The following is a 15067-nucleotide window of genomic DNA, read 5'->3' as shown; positions in this document are numbered from 1 at the left end:
TAACCTCCTTGTTCCAATAAGAACAATAACTTAGGTGCACCATTTCTTATTGGAACCCTCCGTGAAGTCCTGCCTGAAATACTCCTTGATGTAAAGTCACCCCCTTTGTTGATTTTAGCTCCCTGTAAGCCAAACCTGTAAGCCGTGTCGTCAGTCGCCCCTCCCTGTGTCAGAGCAACGGCAAACAATTGTGCATCTGAGTTGAGAGTGCTGTCCAGAGCTGTCACAATGGAGCACTCTGGGATAGCACCAGGAGGCCAATACCGTCGAATTGTGTCCACAGTACCCCAAATTCGACCCGGCAAGGCCAATTTAAGCGCTAATCCACTTGTCAGGGGTGGAGTAAGGAAATCGATTTTAAGAGCCCTCTAAGTCAAAATAAAGGGCTTCATCGTGTGGACAGGTGCAGGTTTACATCGATTTAAAGCTGCTAAATTCAACCTAAAGTCCTAGTGTAGACCAGGGCTCAGACAACCAACACAGAATCAGATTCACGACTGCTGCTCCAGCAATCCTCAGCCAAATTTGGAGAAGCAAAGGTATTTCCATGAAGTGTAAAATGAAATTGCGGAGTCTCGTCTTCAGCGTCTTGCTATGTGCCTGTGAGATGTGGATGCTAAGGAAGAAGGACATAAAGGGTTTTCTGCCTTCAAATTGAGATGCTACAGGTGATTGCTTCGCATTAGCTATACCTCGCATATGACTAATGAGAAGGTAATCACGCAAATGTATAGCATAACTGGAATGATTTCTGAGATCGTTAAGGTGATCAAACAAAGATAACTTGTTTGTGGGCCACATGGGTCAGATGAGTGGAGGAAGACTGCAGAAGCAAGTTTTGGAGGGACTGGTGCCAGGGGGCACCTGAGCCAGGTGTGGTCTCATGATGTCACTGACTCAACGGGACACAGAATGATGCTTATCAAGGCTGTGTGAAGATGGCAAATGTGGAGGAAGATTGTGGGCCCATGACTCCCATGTGCTGTGTTTACTGTGCACTGTGACGTGACTCTATGGCACTTTGCACTATGAGAGAATGGATGTATGGACACAAGTGAGCAGCCTGACTGGCGTGCATGCACGTATTAGTGACTGCACATTTAGAAAACACAACTCTCCAATACAAACATCCTCCCTCCTCCCTACACAGAGAATTCCCAACCTTCCCCCCCCCCCGGCCACCGGGTGCACACACATCCGCTCCCAACACAAAGAGATGGATCCGATGCAAGTATCTTTCTCGCAGCATGGATGTGCTTGCTCGCTCTCGTCCCTCTCATCCTCTTTCCACTACTTCAAACATAATTTGCTTTGCCGTTTCCCTCCAGCGTGAGAAAATAATGGTTTGAACAGCGTCTGTGTCACGCTCTCGAGCGGCTGAGGTTGAGGCCTGATGACTATTCAGAGGGAGTCAGGCAAGCCCTGCCCCATCTTCCCAGAAAAAAATAAAACACATGGACTTTGCTCGATTCTGCTTGGACTGCCTGGTCCTCATGACCCTGCTCCACTTGGGGCTAAACAACCCCCACCATGACACTTGGACTGAGCTTTAGGCCAGACAGGCAGGCTGTGTGGGGAGCCGGGACAAGGCTGGCAAAGAGCAAAGGCAGTGAGTGGAATGGGAAAGGAGATGCTGTTGTTTGGGAAGAGGGAGACTAGGATGGAGCCACGGGAACAAGGGAACTGGGAATAAAGGTCATGGTGGCAAACGGGAAGAGGAGTTGAAAGGGGCCATTGGGAAAAGGAACCAGGAGAGATGGGAGAAGAGAAACCAAGGAAGCAACGAGCTCCTAGCAGCCCAAGAAAGCCTGTCTCGCCTGGGCCTTACCTTGCACGATGAGATGCACCCGTGACGTTTTGGGGTGATTGTCTGTCTGCACGGAGCAGGTGTAGGGCCCCTCGTCGTACACATCCACGTCCTGGATCTGGATGCTGTACTGGGTTTTGGTGTTGGACAGGAGCACCACCCGGGGGTCCAAACACCACTTGTCATTGCCGGCATAGAGGATGCTGCTGCGATTCAGCCAGGCCACTCGAGTGACTCTGTTATCCACGGAGCACCTGAAGGGAAGGAGAAAAGTGATTCATGAGCACACCGCCCGTCGTGGTTATGCTCCCCACGGCCTCTTTTCTTTCTGTCCTTTGCTTTTTTTAGCTTTGCTGTGAGCCACAGTTTCAGAGACCCAGTAGCACGGGTTTCCCAGGAGGAGAACATCAGCACGTTGCCTGCAGGGCTCAGGGCTTCTTGTTCCATCTAAAATTCCACCTGAGCCTCAGAGCAGTTCAAGAGGATTTCCAAAAAGTTTCTCAATTACTTTAGAGTCACATGGCTTGAACTCCTCTCAGTCCATTCCCAAGTGGCTCTTTGGGGCCCCTTCATTCACCTTGAAGCTGCCTTTTACCAAGTGCACACAAGCCAGCTTAGTTACAGCCTTAAACTTTTGTCCAAATATCATCCAAACTTTTTGGAAACTTCAAATCTCTTTTCTCCCCCAGCAAAACCTCATTTTTCATTTCCCCCAGAGATCTCCATCTCCCTGCAGCCAGGAGAACAAAAGGTGAAGCACAGCAAGGGAAGCTAGTCTCTCTCAGTTTCTGGAAGCAGGAAAGAGAAAATAGCTTCTGTTCTCCCAAGTATTCCAGGCAGACAGTCTCAAAAAAAGATCAGGGCACACATCCAAAGAAAACCTTTCAAATTCCTAACGTTTGCCCATTGCAAGCATCCTCGCTTCCTTTCACTCATCCACATCAACACCATATCATCTTGTTAGCAGTCACTGTCACTAAATGCTGCTTCCCAGATCCCCGACTGCAAAGTCAGAGTGCTACCCATGAACCCAAGCCCCTTATGTGACAGGAGAACATTCAAGCATCCAAGCTGAATACAACTGTGTTCCTTTCAAAGCATTTAACAGCCTTTATAACCCAGAGAAAGAGCTTTGTTAGACGTCAGTGACAGAGGATAAACCCGCTCAGCCTAAGATCCCATGTTTATATTCTTTCCAGTCAACTTCATTACTTTTTCCAGCAGTGGTGATGCAAATTAACTTGCAAGTTAATGAGCGAGGGAGCAGCAGAGATCACAGAGGTGGTACGTGGAAACCTCAGTGAATGGAGGTCAATGGAGTGACAGCAAGGATGACTGTGGCCCCAGTGTGGAATTTTGTCAGTGAATTTTGGTGACACTGCATGTCGTCTGGGGACCTTGTCCTTCCTCAGTGTTAGTATATTGGGGGTGCTACTACAGTCTAAGTAATAAACAATGATAAAAGTAACATGGAAGACAACTAAAGTCACTATTAAAATTCATGCACCTCTTTGCCACCACTCTCTTGTATGCCTCTATGCTCCCGTCTCCCCCCCACCCCCATTTCTTTCCTCTCTACTATATCTATTACTCTGTTCTTGACCTATCATAGTGCCTGCTGCCCAGCTGAATGAGGGACGAATGAGCTCTGTTGTAAAGTTTCAGAGTAACAGCCGTGTTAGTCTGTATTCGCAAAAAGAAAAGGAGGACTTGTGGCACCTTAGAGACTAACCAATTTATCTGAGCATGAGCTTTCGTGAGCTACAGCTCACTTGGTCGGATGCATACTGTGGAAAGTATGGAGGGAATGTTTGGATTACATGCTGTCTGATTCCATTATTGTCCATGGATCTCCAAGCTGGGATGCTTCACAAAGGTGGAGGGGGAGGGGGAGGATTTTTGATTTAAACCTGCTCACTTTCCACAGTATGCATCCGATGAAGTGAGCTGTAGCTCACGAAAGCTTATGCTCAAATAAATTGGTTAGTCTCTAAGGTGCCACAAGTACTCCTTTTCTCTGTTGTAAAGTTATCTGTGAATGGACTCATTTTGAAGGAGGGACTCATTTACCCATATACAGAGGTACCACCTCATCATGAGCGGAATCCTCTTGAGCGTGAATTTGAATAGCGTGAACCTCCATCGATAGTGAACAGAATGAAAGATCCAAAATCACAGCCATGTGTGAACTGGAGTTTCAGTAAACCTTACTCAGGGTGTAATCTCCCGAGATGGTCTAGGCCTGGGAACTGTGTCTTCTGTTCTTGGTGCTCCCACTGACTCAGTGTGCGATGCTTGGAAAATCATCTAATCTCTCTGTTCAATAATTGTCTACCCATGAAGACTTACTTACTTCACAGAGATCCAGCAAGAATACTTTCACACTGCTTCATCGATGTAAGGTCCTGATCTGAGCCCCATTACCTGAGCACCTCACAATCTTTAATGTATTGACGTCTCCACACCACTCCTCTGAGGTTGGACCATGCTATTATTCCCATTCTGTAGATGGGGAATGGAGGCACACAGAGGCTAAGTGGGGCATCCAGGGAGTCTTTGGGCAGAGCAGGGATTTGAACCCAGATCCCCCAAATCCAGGCTAGTGTTCTGACCACTCGACCATTCTTCTTCTCTGCTTTAGAGACCTTTAGATGAAAGGAGCTGTTGACATACATAGATTTTTATTATTTCTAAAAAAAACCCCATGGCTTCACTACAGGCAAACCCAGAGGGCTTTATTCAGTTTGTGCTTAATCAAACTCCTGTTGAAGTCAGTGGGAGTTCTGGCTGTTTGAAGACTGAGAAAGGTCCTTAGGATCTCACCCAAGAGGACAAATCTACTGTATCCCTCTCTTTTTAAATGAATAATGGTTCGTAATAGAGCTGGGCCAGGGCCACAGAGTTTAGAGCCAACTTTGGAGGATGTATGGATCCAGGATTTTGGTCTGGGTCTACTGCTATCGGCACTTTTAAAGATACTGTAAAAGAAAGGTTCCAACAAACACTCTGAGGCCCATTTCTGTACAAATGAAAAGGTGCCCTGTCTACTGGATATTTCAGAGACGAAGCAGGTGATGGGAATGCAGATGATTAACTGCCTGTCACTTTCTGCTGAAGTTTGCACCATGGACCAGTGAGCAGATTTAAGTCAAAAATCCTCCCCCTCCCCCTCCACCTTTGTGAAGCACCCCAGCTTGGAGATCCATGGACAACAATGGAATCAGACAGCATGTAATCCAAGCATTCCCTCCATCCAACGAGCATTTAAGCGCTTTTGAAAAGTAACGGAGCTCAGGCAACGCATGAGGCCACAGCGAAATCAGTGCTTTTGCCCTTCACAGTGCCTGGTCACCATCTCTTCTTATCACATAGGCACACTCCTCTTCCCTGGGATGGGCAGACTCAAGGGTCTGGCTTTTGTATTGTATTTATGTTGTATTTCCTTACTCTTAAAATTTAAAAAAAAAAGCACAATACAAACAGCTACCAGATAGAATCACAGAAGATTAGGCTTGGAAGAGACCTCAAGAGGTCATCTAGTCCAACCCCCTGCTTAAAGCAGGACCAACACCAACTAAATCAATACCTGGGAATAGACACCCAAGCCTCGGATACTACAGCAATATCCCTGAGACCCCAGTCCTCCTCCATGCCATCCACATGGGATTCCTGAGCCCCTACAGGGACAGGTTTTCATCCTTCCCTCTGACCCATGTGAGACAGGGATGGGCCAGGCAGTCTTGATACTCAGAGCAGGGCTGGGCCCAGCTGATAGTGCATCCCTCCCAAGGGGAGAAGGACGGACAGGCTGTGGTGCCAAGGCTGCATTGCTACTGGCTGAGTTATAATGCCACCCAAGGCTCCCCGATAGGGGTACATCTCCACTCCACCCTCTCTGTGGGGATGTACAGACCTGAGCAATAACAATGGGAGTCTTTTCACTGGCTTCCCTGGGAGCTTCATCAGGCTGTTGAGTTCTAAGTGACTTGTCCAGCATTACAGAAGAACCAGCTGCATCTCTGGCATGACTCCATCGATACCAGTGGACATAGCCCTCAGTGAGTCAGTGTCAGACCCAGGCCGCCTGACTCTCGCCAACAGGCCAACACCCTATGCGCCACATTAATAAAGGCCAACACCAGCGGCACACATCAGGGGCCTAGAAAGGGTCCAGAGCTCTGATCCTGACCCACGACTGCCATCCAGAGCCACGCTGGAGTGCACCCATGCTATACATTTTTAGGGAAGGGTGATGGTTCTGAAAGAGAAGATGTCACATGGCCAAGGCTCAGTCTCCGCTCCTGATACTGAGTGCAGCTCAGGATGGCCAGCAGTCTCCTCCCCATCTGGCTCTTTGCCCTCTTCCAGTGGCTCCTAACTAAAAGCTGAGCCTGTTGATGGGAAATCCTGTTTTCCCCACCAAGGAGACAATGTGGATTGGAGCAAACAAAATAACCAGCCGCCCCTTTGGTTGCAGCAGCAAGGGCAAGCTCCAAATAGGGGGAGGAGGGAGCTAAAATACATGGTGGAGTCTGGAAACTTTCCCTGCCCTCCTTTCCTTCCAGCAACACTCCAAGCCCAAAGACACTTTCCCCTTGCTCACTTGTGCACCTCTTTGAAGCCATTCTCTCCCTGCAATGTGCCAGTGAGAGAGGGGGGAATGGGTCCCGAGGGTGCCAGGAAACAGCCCTGACCTCAGCAAAGATGTACAAGTCATTAAGCGCAGATGAGGTAATTTCGTCTCTCAAGATCCTTAATCCCCTTTACATTCCAGCTCAGAAGGCAGGGCCTTATTCTCCAAGAAGATGAAAAGCCTGGAGTTCCCCAGCAAGGGGAGGCAATGTTCTTGGTCTCACGCTCTTCATTCTCCCTGCATCTCTTTTCCCTTCAGATCTTGAGTCCCAGGTCTCCCGGCTTCCCTCAGCGAGGAGGGGAGGCTGTTAGTGTGCCGCGATCACAGCATCCTCCTTGCTCAGCAGCAATGGTTCCAGATTCCAGTACTATGTGCCAGGAGGGTGGTGCCTTGTTAATATCCCACCACCCAGATGCAGCAGGGTGGGTTCACCCCAATCTCTGGATCCCTCTAAACCATCCCTGCCAGACATCCTTTAGCCCTCGGGCTCAGAGCTATACTTTGGAGGAGCAACATCTTTGCCTTTGAATTTTTTCCCCAGTGAGCTATCCCCCGGAACGCTGCTAACATGATCATTAATGCACTTATAGTAGCATCTTGAGGCCCCAACCAAGATTGAGGCCCAGTTGCGCTAGGCGCTGTACATACATATAGTAAAAGAGAGTCCCTGTCCCCAAAAGCCACTGTGTACATAGACAAAGGATGAGAGAAAGGAAACATTATTAGCCTCATATTACAGTTGGGAAACTGAGGTAAAAGAGTGAAAAAGTGACTTGCTCAGGGCCACACAGGAAGCCTGTGGTGGGGAGGGGGGGTGAATACATTTACACTGTTCACTAACAAACATGCATTATTATTAATTAGCCATGCAAGACCCGACTCCCACAGAGCTGTCCCATCCTCGTATGGTGTTATGGACTTCATGTCACACATCCAGAAGGCCAGAAAAGCTTCACTGTGGTCATTCTTATATCTGATTGGATCACCATCACCTCACCCATCTCTACTCATCCTGGGCTACAGGATCAGCATTAGGACTTTTGCACAGATGGAGTTATTGAAAAGCAGCAATTTGTGAGTAACTCGATGTAAGGACAAGTCCTGAGTGTGTTTTCCCAGGAGGGAAGTTGAAACAAAGTGCATTTGTGTGTCAGGGGCTGCTGCTCCTCCCTGCTCTTTGGCTGGGTTTATGAAGAAAGAACTTTGGTTTAAATGGGATTATACATGAATCCCTTAGCCCCGCACCATTCCTTTCTGTGAACACATATACCTATGGAATGATGCCTCTAGACAGGACACCTGCACTGATTGAACGCAGGACCTCTGGATCTTATAGTATGAGTCTTGACTGCCTGAGCTAAAGAACCAGCTCAGTTAGCTTGGATCAGTTGGCAGTGAGGCCCAGATCCTCAAAGAGAGGATACCTTTGAGGATCTGGGCCAAAGAGATTTTTAAAACCTCTATGCATGTTTACCCGCTTGGTGGGGGAGAGGTCAGACAGCTGTGCAGGGTTTATCACAGACTAAGTGAAAATACTTTTGTGGGAGCCCTTCATGACAGTGCTGACAGGGCATCACCGACACACCCTTCCCTTGGGGAATGTGCCGTATGTCTTAGGAAAAGCAGCAAGATCTCTCAAATAAGCCCAGTATAGGCTCTTTCACTTGTATATTCCAAGCACCACACAGACCATTGCTGGAGTCCTGAAGATCAACGGTGGAAGTTTCTTTCCCTTTTAGCCCTGGAAGAATGAGGAGGATGAGTGTGTGGAGATTGTTCTCTATCCCCAGTGGTCCTAACATAAATCCTAGCCCACCCTGCCTTCTGCTACCCCAATATTGTGAACCCATCTTGGCAAACAAGGGGTTACAGCCTGCACGTTGTTTGCACCATTATGATGTCATTCATGACAATGCACTGCAGACATCATCATGTTCAGCTGCATGGGGAACAGAGCACCAGAACAGCCTCGTGCTGAAGAAGCTTGTGCTCAGGGCATGGTGATGAGAAGAGCTCTGTCTGCCTGGGGAACGGCCCATCCTCTCACGGCAAGAAAGGAAGGGTTTGGGTTTGATTTTCACCAACTTTTGTAGCCAGCAAAGGACTCTAAACCCAGACTCCTCGTGGCTCAGATGTCTTATTCTCCATCCACGTGCATTGTCCCATCGATCCACCCAGACACCGTAACCATCCTCCCGTCCACATCGCCAATCAGAGACGGCTAGATAATCACCTCCTGGGGAGATGGAAGTGCAGCCCAGGTGGAAACTGTAACGACCTGGATGGAACTTGGAGGGAGAAGCACCGGTTGCAGGAGGGAAAAATTTGGAGGATGCACCAGGAAGCCAGTCTGTGGGCACATAATTTGAATGAGAGGTGGAGTTGTAGCATCTCTGCTTCTAGATGCTGCTTTGTTTGCCTATTAATCACATTCTCTTTCTTGCTGTGTCTCTCACTAGGCTGACTGCTGCCAGCATGTTTCATGTACCGTGTGCTGGGTAATAACATCAAAAGACTCCAAGTTTCTAAAACTAAACTGGATCTTTATTAAAAGAACTATTTCCAGAGACGCTTCAGCTGCAACTAGCATTCCAGCCATGTGTGCACAGACTGACTTATGTGTGTCTCCTCCAAACTCTTCCTCCCTCCAGGTTTCATGCACTTTGCAACAGAGATGGGGTGCAAAATGTGGTTTTCTGACAGCTTTGTTCAATATGGTTTCCAGCTCTCTGCATGGTTCAAAACACCCCCTGGTGTAAGTTAGAGCAGCCCCGGGGTCAGTCCAACTTACAGCAGTCTGTCCTAGGTTGCCTATGGGCTGCACGGCACACTGTAGAACTTAGCACTCAAGCTATACCCATTCCTACCCCTAGGCCTGTCCCAGCACACCCCCTGGGCTGAGGCCTACAGGACAGGATAGGATAGGATTCCTTATATATGCTACTCTGGCACTGGGAGAATTCTACCCCGGCCCTTTGTGGCTTATTTACAAACCCTACTTGCTGTGGGAGTGGTAAAAAGCAGCCAAAATTGGCCCTTTCATAATAGGCTGAGCCAAAACCTGAGAACAGAACTCCCTGAAGCTGGATCCCAGATATGGGGCTTGGACCCATCTTTCCTAAACTGGTAGAACAAACAAATAGGGCTACATGTGGACCCAGGGAATGCCAGGGAGGGAGGGTAAAGGAACCAGAAACCTAACAAGGACCCCAGCTCTACCCTCCAGACCCTTCTGCACAGCTGTGCCTTAGCAAGCGTTCTCTTTCCTCCGAATACAGCATTCCTCGCACACCAAATCTCCCACCGAAGATAATGGGATCTCAGAGTGCAAAGGGAATGTAGGCTTGTGCTTGTACTCACTAACTCCTTTCTAAACCACCTACTGCCCTGGGTAATTCACTTTAACTGTTTTCCTTGTGCAGAAATCCCAAGTCCCCTTCTTCAGCGCAGTTCCCCTTCCACTGCATCTGTCCCCCTATCCCCCGGCCCCTCCAATTTTTGTCTTTTAGAGAGAAGGAGCTCAAACAGCTTGATAAGTACCTCTCTCCTCTCTGCTCCCTTCTGAATCCCCCAGACCTCCGCAGGGGCGACTTGTTGTGCCAAACTCCAGCATCTCCAAGCCCTTTCCAAAAGATGCACAGTCATAACAAACAGCTCGGCCGGCAGCACCATGGCAACAAGCAGGAAGCAAGAGGGAGAGATGCAAGTGGAATTTGAAGTTTGAAATTGAAAGAGGGAAAGTGTCTCAGAAGAGATCCCCTCTACGGCTTTGTCTACATGCAAACGCTGTTGTGCAAGAACTATGCAACTCTTTCTAGTGTGAATGCAGTCATAAAAGTTCCCCACTGGGGTAGCTTATCCCCATACAGAGGGTGGGGAATAAGCTATCTCAGGATAGGGCATCCATCCGGGATTGTCCAATGGAATAAATTACATCTCTGGTAGCTCCCGCTGCAGTAGTTTCTCCATTTCCAGCCGTTTTTAACCCAAGAGTCGCTGCCTGCCACAGAAAGCACTCATGCCTCAAAACCCATCACCTATCTTTCCTTTACACTGCCCACCAAGGCTCTCCAAGCCCTTTGCAAGCATTAAAGAAGTAAGTCGCCCATCAGCGCTCAGAAGTATGATCCCCATTTGACAGAGAGGGAAACTGAGGCACTGAAGTGACTTTCCCAAGGCCACAAAGGAAGTCAGTGGCAGAGCTGAGAATAGAACCACGGAATCCTGTCCTCTCTTAGGCCACCCTGCATCTGGATGGTACTCTCACATGTCCCCAGATTCAGAAGAAGACCGACAGACTAACAGCCAACACAATTATGTCCCAGTAGAAGGCTAGAGGAAGTTTCCTCCAACTTTCCCTATTTGTGTCCTCTAGTACACACATAAAGGCTGAAGGGGGCCAAAGTGGTGGGGGGAAGGAGGTTGTTAATTATTGAAGTGCCAGAACTGGCTCACATGGCTTTGTCAGCTTTCACACAAAGAGCTGGTGTTTGAGATGACTGGGCTGGGGAATGTGGCTTGTTTCAACCCAGCAGGGCAACGAAAGAAACACATAATATGAATTAGAACTGCAAAAGAGCCATGCCAAATTAGCAGCCTGATTGATGCTTTCATTGCAATTGTCAGGGGGAAAGCTGGGCTCTCTTCTCCCCACAGCAAACTTGGGGGTCCATCACCTCTTCCTCAGGCCAGATCAGGGGTGTGGGCTGTGGTGTTGGGGACCTCTAAAGCACACACTCACTCACTCACGGCCTTGGGTCTTCGTCCAGTCACACTGCAGGATAAAACTAACTCTCAGTGAAGCTGCTGAGAGGCTGGTGTCTGTACTGGGGAAATTTCCCTCCCCCAAATACTAAACAGTTTTTTAAACCAGTTATTCTATGCTGGATTTCAGACATGCTGGAGCCTTAGCATTGACCAAGTTCCAGGCGGCCCAAGACGGGTTTTTTTAACTGAACCAGTTCCAACCCACTGTGGACTTTGAAACCAGTCCCTTAAACATGATCTGGGCTTTGGATCCATCTGAAAATCAGTTTTGACGAACTAGCTTGGAAACTCGGTAAAATCTCGGGCAGAAAATGTTCCTAGTACAGATCTGGCCAGCAGGGGGAGCTATTTCTGACCTGCACGGGGAGAAATGGACCCACAAATCCTACTGAGTGTGCTGGAAGCAGGAGAACCTCAGAGTTCAGGCTTCATATCTGGCTTCACCTTCCAAGCTGTTGTGCTATGAGTGATCAACTAAACTAGCCTGCTGCCGAAGGCAGGAGCTTCCCAACTTGGATTTATTTCTTTGATTATCACATTTTATTGCTATTTATTAGAATTAATTGCAGGCCGGGCTGTGAAGCACTCACTCCCATTCAGGAGCAGTTCCCACTGACTTCATTGACTCTCCTCATGCAAATAATCACTCCCCAGCAGGACTGTGAGGGTCACAATCTGGCCCTGAGGCAATCTGAGTGCTGGTGAAAGGTGCCAGACCGGCATCGCTAGAGATGAAAGTCCCCTCTATTTATCCTATACGCGCTGCCCCGCCTGCATGTTCAAATCCTCCTTGCCTGTCTGAAGAACATATACTATAGCTGTGAGCTAGCATCAGCCTGTGAGATACTAAGGGAATGTGTGGGAAAGTGAGTGGGCGGGTGGGATGAATGGATGGAGAGAGGGAGGAATGGATAGCCCACCCTCATTAGAACTCCCAAAGCTTGCCTCTTCTTGTAATGATACACCATTCGGGATGGCATTGTTGGATAATATACAGTGCCCCATCACATCAGTGCCTTGTATCCTTTTAGAAGGGCCATACTGTGCCAGCAGGTTTACCAAGGCATTTAAGAGGCAAGATTAAGATGCCATAGGTTCTTCTCACAGCCATCTGGTGAGACGTGCGTCATTCCAGTTTTCCCTGAAGGAGCTTTTGGGGTCTGAGGGAGAAGACCCCATGACCCGCGGACCTACCAGAGACAAAGGAGGGGCGGGGGGGAGCAGAACACTAGACCCAAAGGACACAGGGTGAGGTATTTATATAAGACCCAGACCTAACCCGAAGGGACTAGGCGAAGCTCTAGTACCACATCCTCGTCTACAAGGCTGTGCACAAACCAAATCCCTGACACGCCCCCGCTTTCATTTCGTCCTCCTCCCCGACCATCTCTCCCGGCTCCCCACTGTCCAAGCCGCGGGGGAGCTGGCAGTGCGGAGCGTGGTCATTTCCAGTCTCCACTTCTCCATCTGCCAGGACGCGGCTGCCACCCCAAACACTGATCGTGACGCTGAGGAGTTGGTGGGGACGGGGGCAACTTTCCCCCACTAATAAACAAGCAGCCTGGGCCCTTGCTGCTGCCGCTCTGTCTCGTTTGTATTTTCCTGCTTCGCCATCAAAACCAGCTCACCGCTGCTAGGTCAGGCGCAAACAAGAGCTACCGGCGGCTGCTCCCACAACTCACAGGCTGGCAACCTTTATCAAACAGGCCGGCCTTCCCAAGGGATTCAGACAGCCTGCTGGCTCTGCTCTTCACTTGGATTCAATAACCGACACGTACACACGTGCAGAGCGCAGACCCAGTGTGCACACCCACGCACAGAGAGCGCAGACCCAGTGTGCACACCCACGCACAGAGAGCGCAGACCCAGTGTGCACACCCACGCACAGAGAGCGCAGACCCAGTGTGCACACCCGCACACAGAGAGCGCAGACCCAGTGTGCACACCCACGCACACAGAGAGCACAGACCCAGTGTGCACACCCACACACAGAGAGCGCAGACCCAGTGTGCACACCCACACACAGAGAGCGCAGACCCAGTGTGCACACCCACGCACACAGAGAGCGCAGACCCAGTGTGCACACCCACGCGCACAGAGAGCGCAGACCCAGTGTGCACACCCACACACAGAGAGCGCAGACCCAGTGTGCACACCCACGCACAGAGAGCGCAGACCCAGTGTGCACACCCACGCACACAGAGAGCGCAGACCCAGTGTGCACACCCGCACACAGAGAGCACAGACCCAGTGTGCACACCCACACACAGAGAGCGCAGACCCAGTGTGCACACCCACACACAGAGAGCGCAGACCCAGTGTGCACACCCACGCACACAGAGAGCGCAGACCCAGTGTGCACACCCGCACACAGAGAGCACAGACCCAGTGTGCACACCCACACACAGAGAGCGCAGACCCAGTGTGCACACCCACACACAGAGAGCGCAGACCCAGTGTGCACACCCACACACAGAGAGCGCAGACCCAGTGTGCACACCCACGCACACAGAGAGCGCAGACCCAGTGTGCACACCCACGCACACAGAGAGCGCAGACCCAGTGTGCACACCCACGCACAGAGAGCACAGACCCAGTGTGCACACCCACGCACAGAGAGCACAGACCCAGTGTGCACACCCACGCACACAGAGAGCGCAGACCCAGTGTGCACACCCACGCACACAGAGAGCGCAGACCCAGTGTGCACACCCACGCACACAGAGAGCGCAGACCCAGTGTGCACACCCACGCACAGAGAGCACAGACCCAGTGTGCACACCCACGCACAGAGAGCGCAGACCCAGTGTGCACACCCACGCACACAGAGAGCGCAGACCCAGTGTGCACACCCACACACAGAGAGCACAGACCCAGTGTGCACACCCATGCACACAGAGAGCGCAGACCCAGTGTGCACACCCATGCACACAGAGAGCGCAGACCCAGTGTGCACACCCACGCACAGAGAGCGCAGACCCAGTGTGCACACCCACACTCAGAGTGCACACATATGCACACACTGTGTAGAACCACTCCCCATACTGTACGCACACAGAGAACATACATATACACACGCTGTCTGTAACCACTACGTGCACACAAAGAGTAGACAACTACACCCACGGAAAGAGCATACATACAAACTGTACGTATCGCACACAGATATATTAGACACACACACTCGCTGCACACACACACACACACACACACACACATTACACACTGCACATGGCACTCCAGCAATTTTTCTGCTGGAACGCTACTAAATTTGTACACCCCTTTTGCTGTTCCTGGAGTTGCAAAAGGACACAGGACAAGAAAAATGAATCACAAGATACTTCACACTCAGCCATCCCTGGGAAGTACAAGAGAATCGCACAAGAAACCCTGATCTTGAGAGCTCTCTGGACCGAAGAAAATCAGAAAAAAAAAAAATCCTTTTCTCCAACTCCTCAGTCATTTTCTTTCCTCCTTAGGACCCCCAAAAATGTGAAAGTGGCACCTCACTAATCAATACAGCATCTGGGGACCATTTATCAGATCTCCCTACCCATAGCATTGGGCCCTGGATAAACTGGGACCTAGATCTGAAGCACATTAGCCAATGACTGGGCTCAATACAAGAGTAAATGGGTGAAATGTAACGGCCTGTGTTATACAGGAGATCAGAGTAGAGGATCTCACTGTCCTTTTTGGCATTGAAATCTATGAATCTTGTCTTGGTTTTGCACACAGAAGAACCTGATTGATGGCTTATAAATCTAGGAGAGGGGCTCAAGATGCTTCTCAGCTGGTGTCTCTGAATGATACAAGGACACATCAGAATAAGAGAGAGAGAGAGAGAGAGAAAGTGGATC

General features: G+C 49.8%; 1 protein-coding gene across 5 annotated transcripts in view; it reads right to left on the bottom strand.

Annotated features, from left to right (window-relative positions):
- NTM (neurotrimin) overlaps positions 1 to 15067 on the bottom strand; it is a 284098-nt gene that overhangs the window by 128982 nt on the left and 140049 nt on the right. For all 5 annotated transcript variants that reach the window (XM_077839712.1, XM_077839713.1, XM_077839714.1 and 2 more), the window contains exon 2: positions 1829 to 2061. In XM_077839712.1, the coding sequence (XP_077695838.1) occupies positions 1829 to 2061 (233 nt within the window). The remainder of the gene's footprint in view (positions 1 to 1828; positions 2062 to 15067) is intronic.

This window comes from Eretmochelys imbricata, chromosome 22, assembly GCF_965152235.1.
Source record: "Eretmochelys imbricata isolate rEreImb1 chromosome 22, rEreImb1.hap1, whole genome shotgun sequence".
Classification (NCBI taxonomy): Eukaryota; Metazoa; Chordata; order Testudines; family Cheloniidae; genus Eretmochelys; species Eretmochelys imbricata.
The sequence above is the reverse complement of the archived record's forward strand: the minus strand, read 5'-3'. Positions and strand labels throughout refer to the sequence as shown.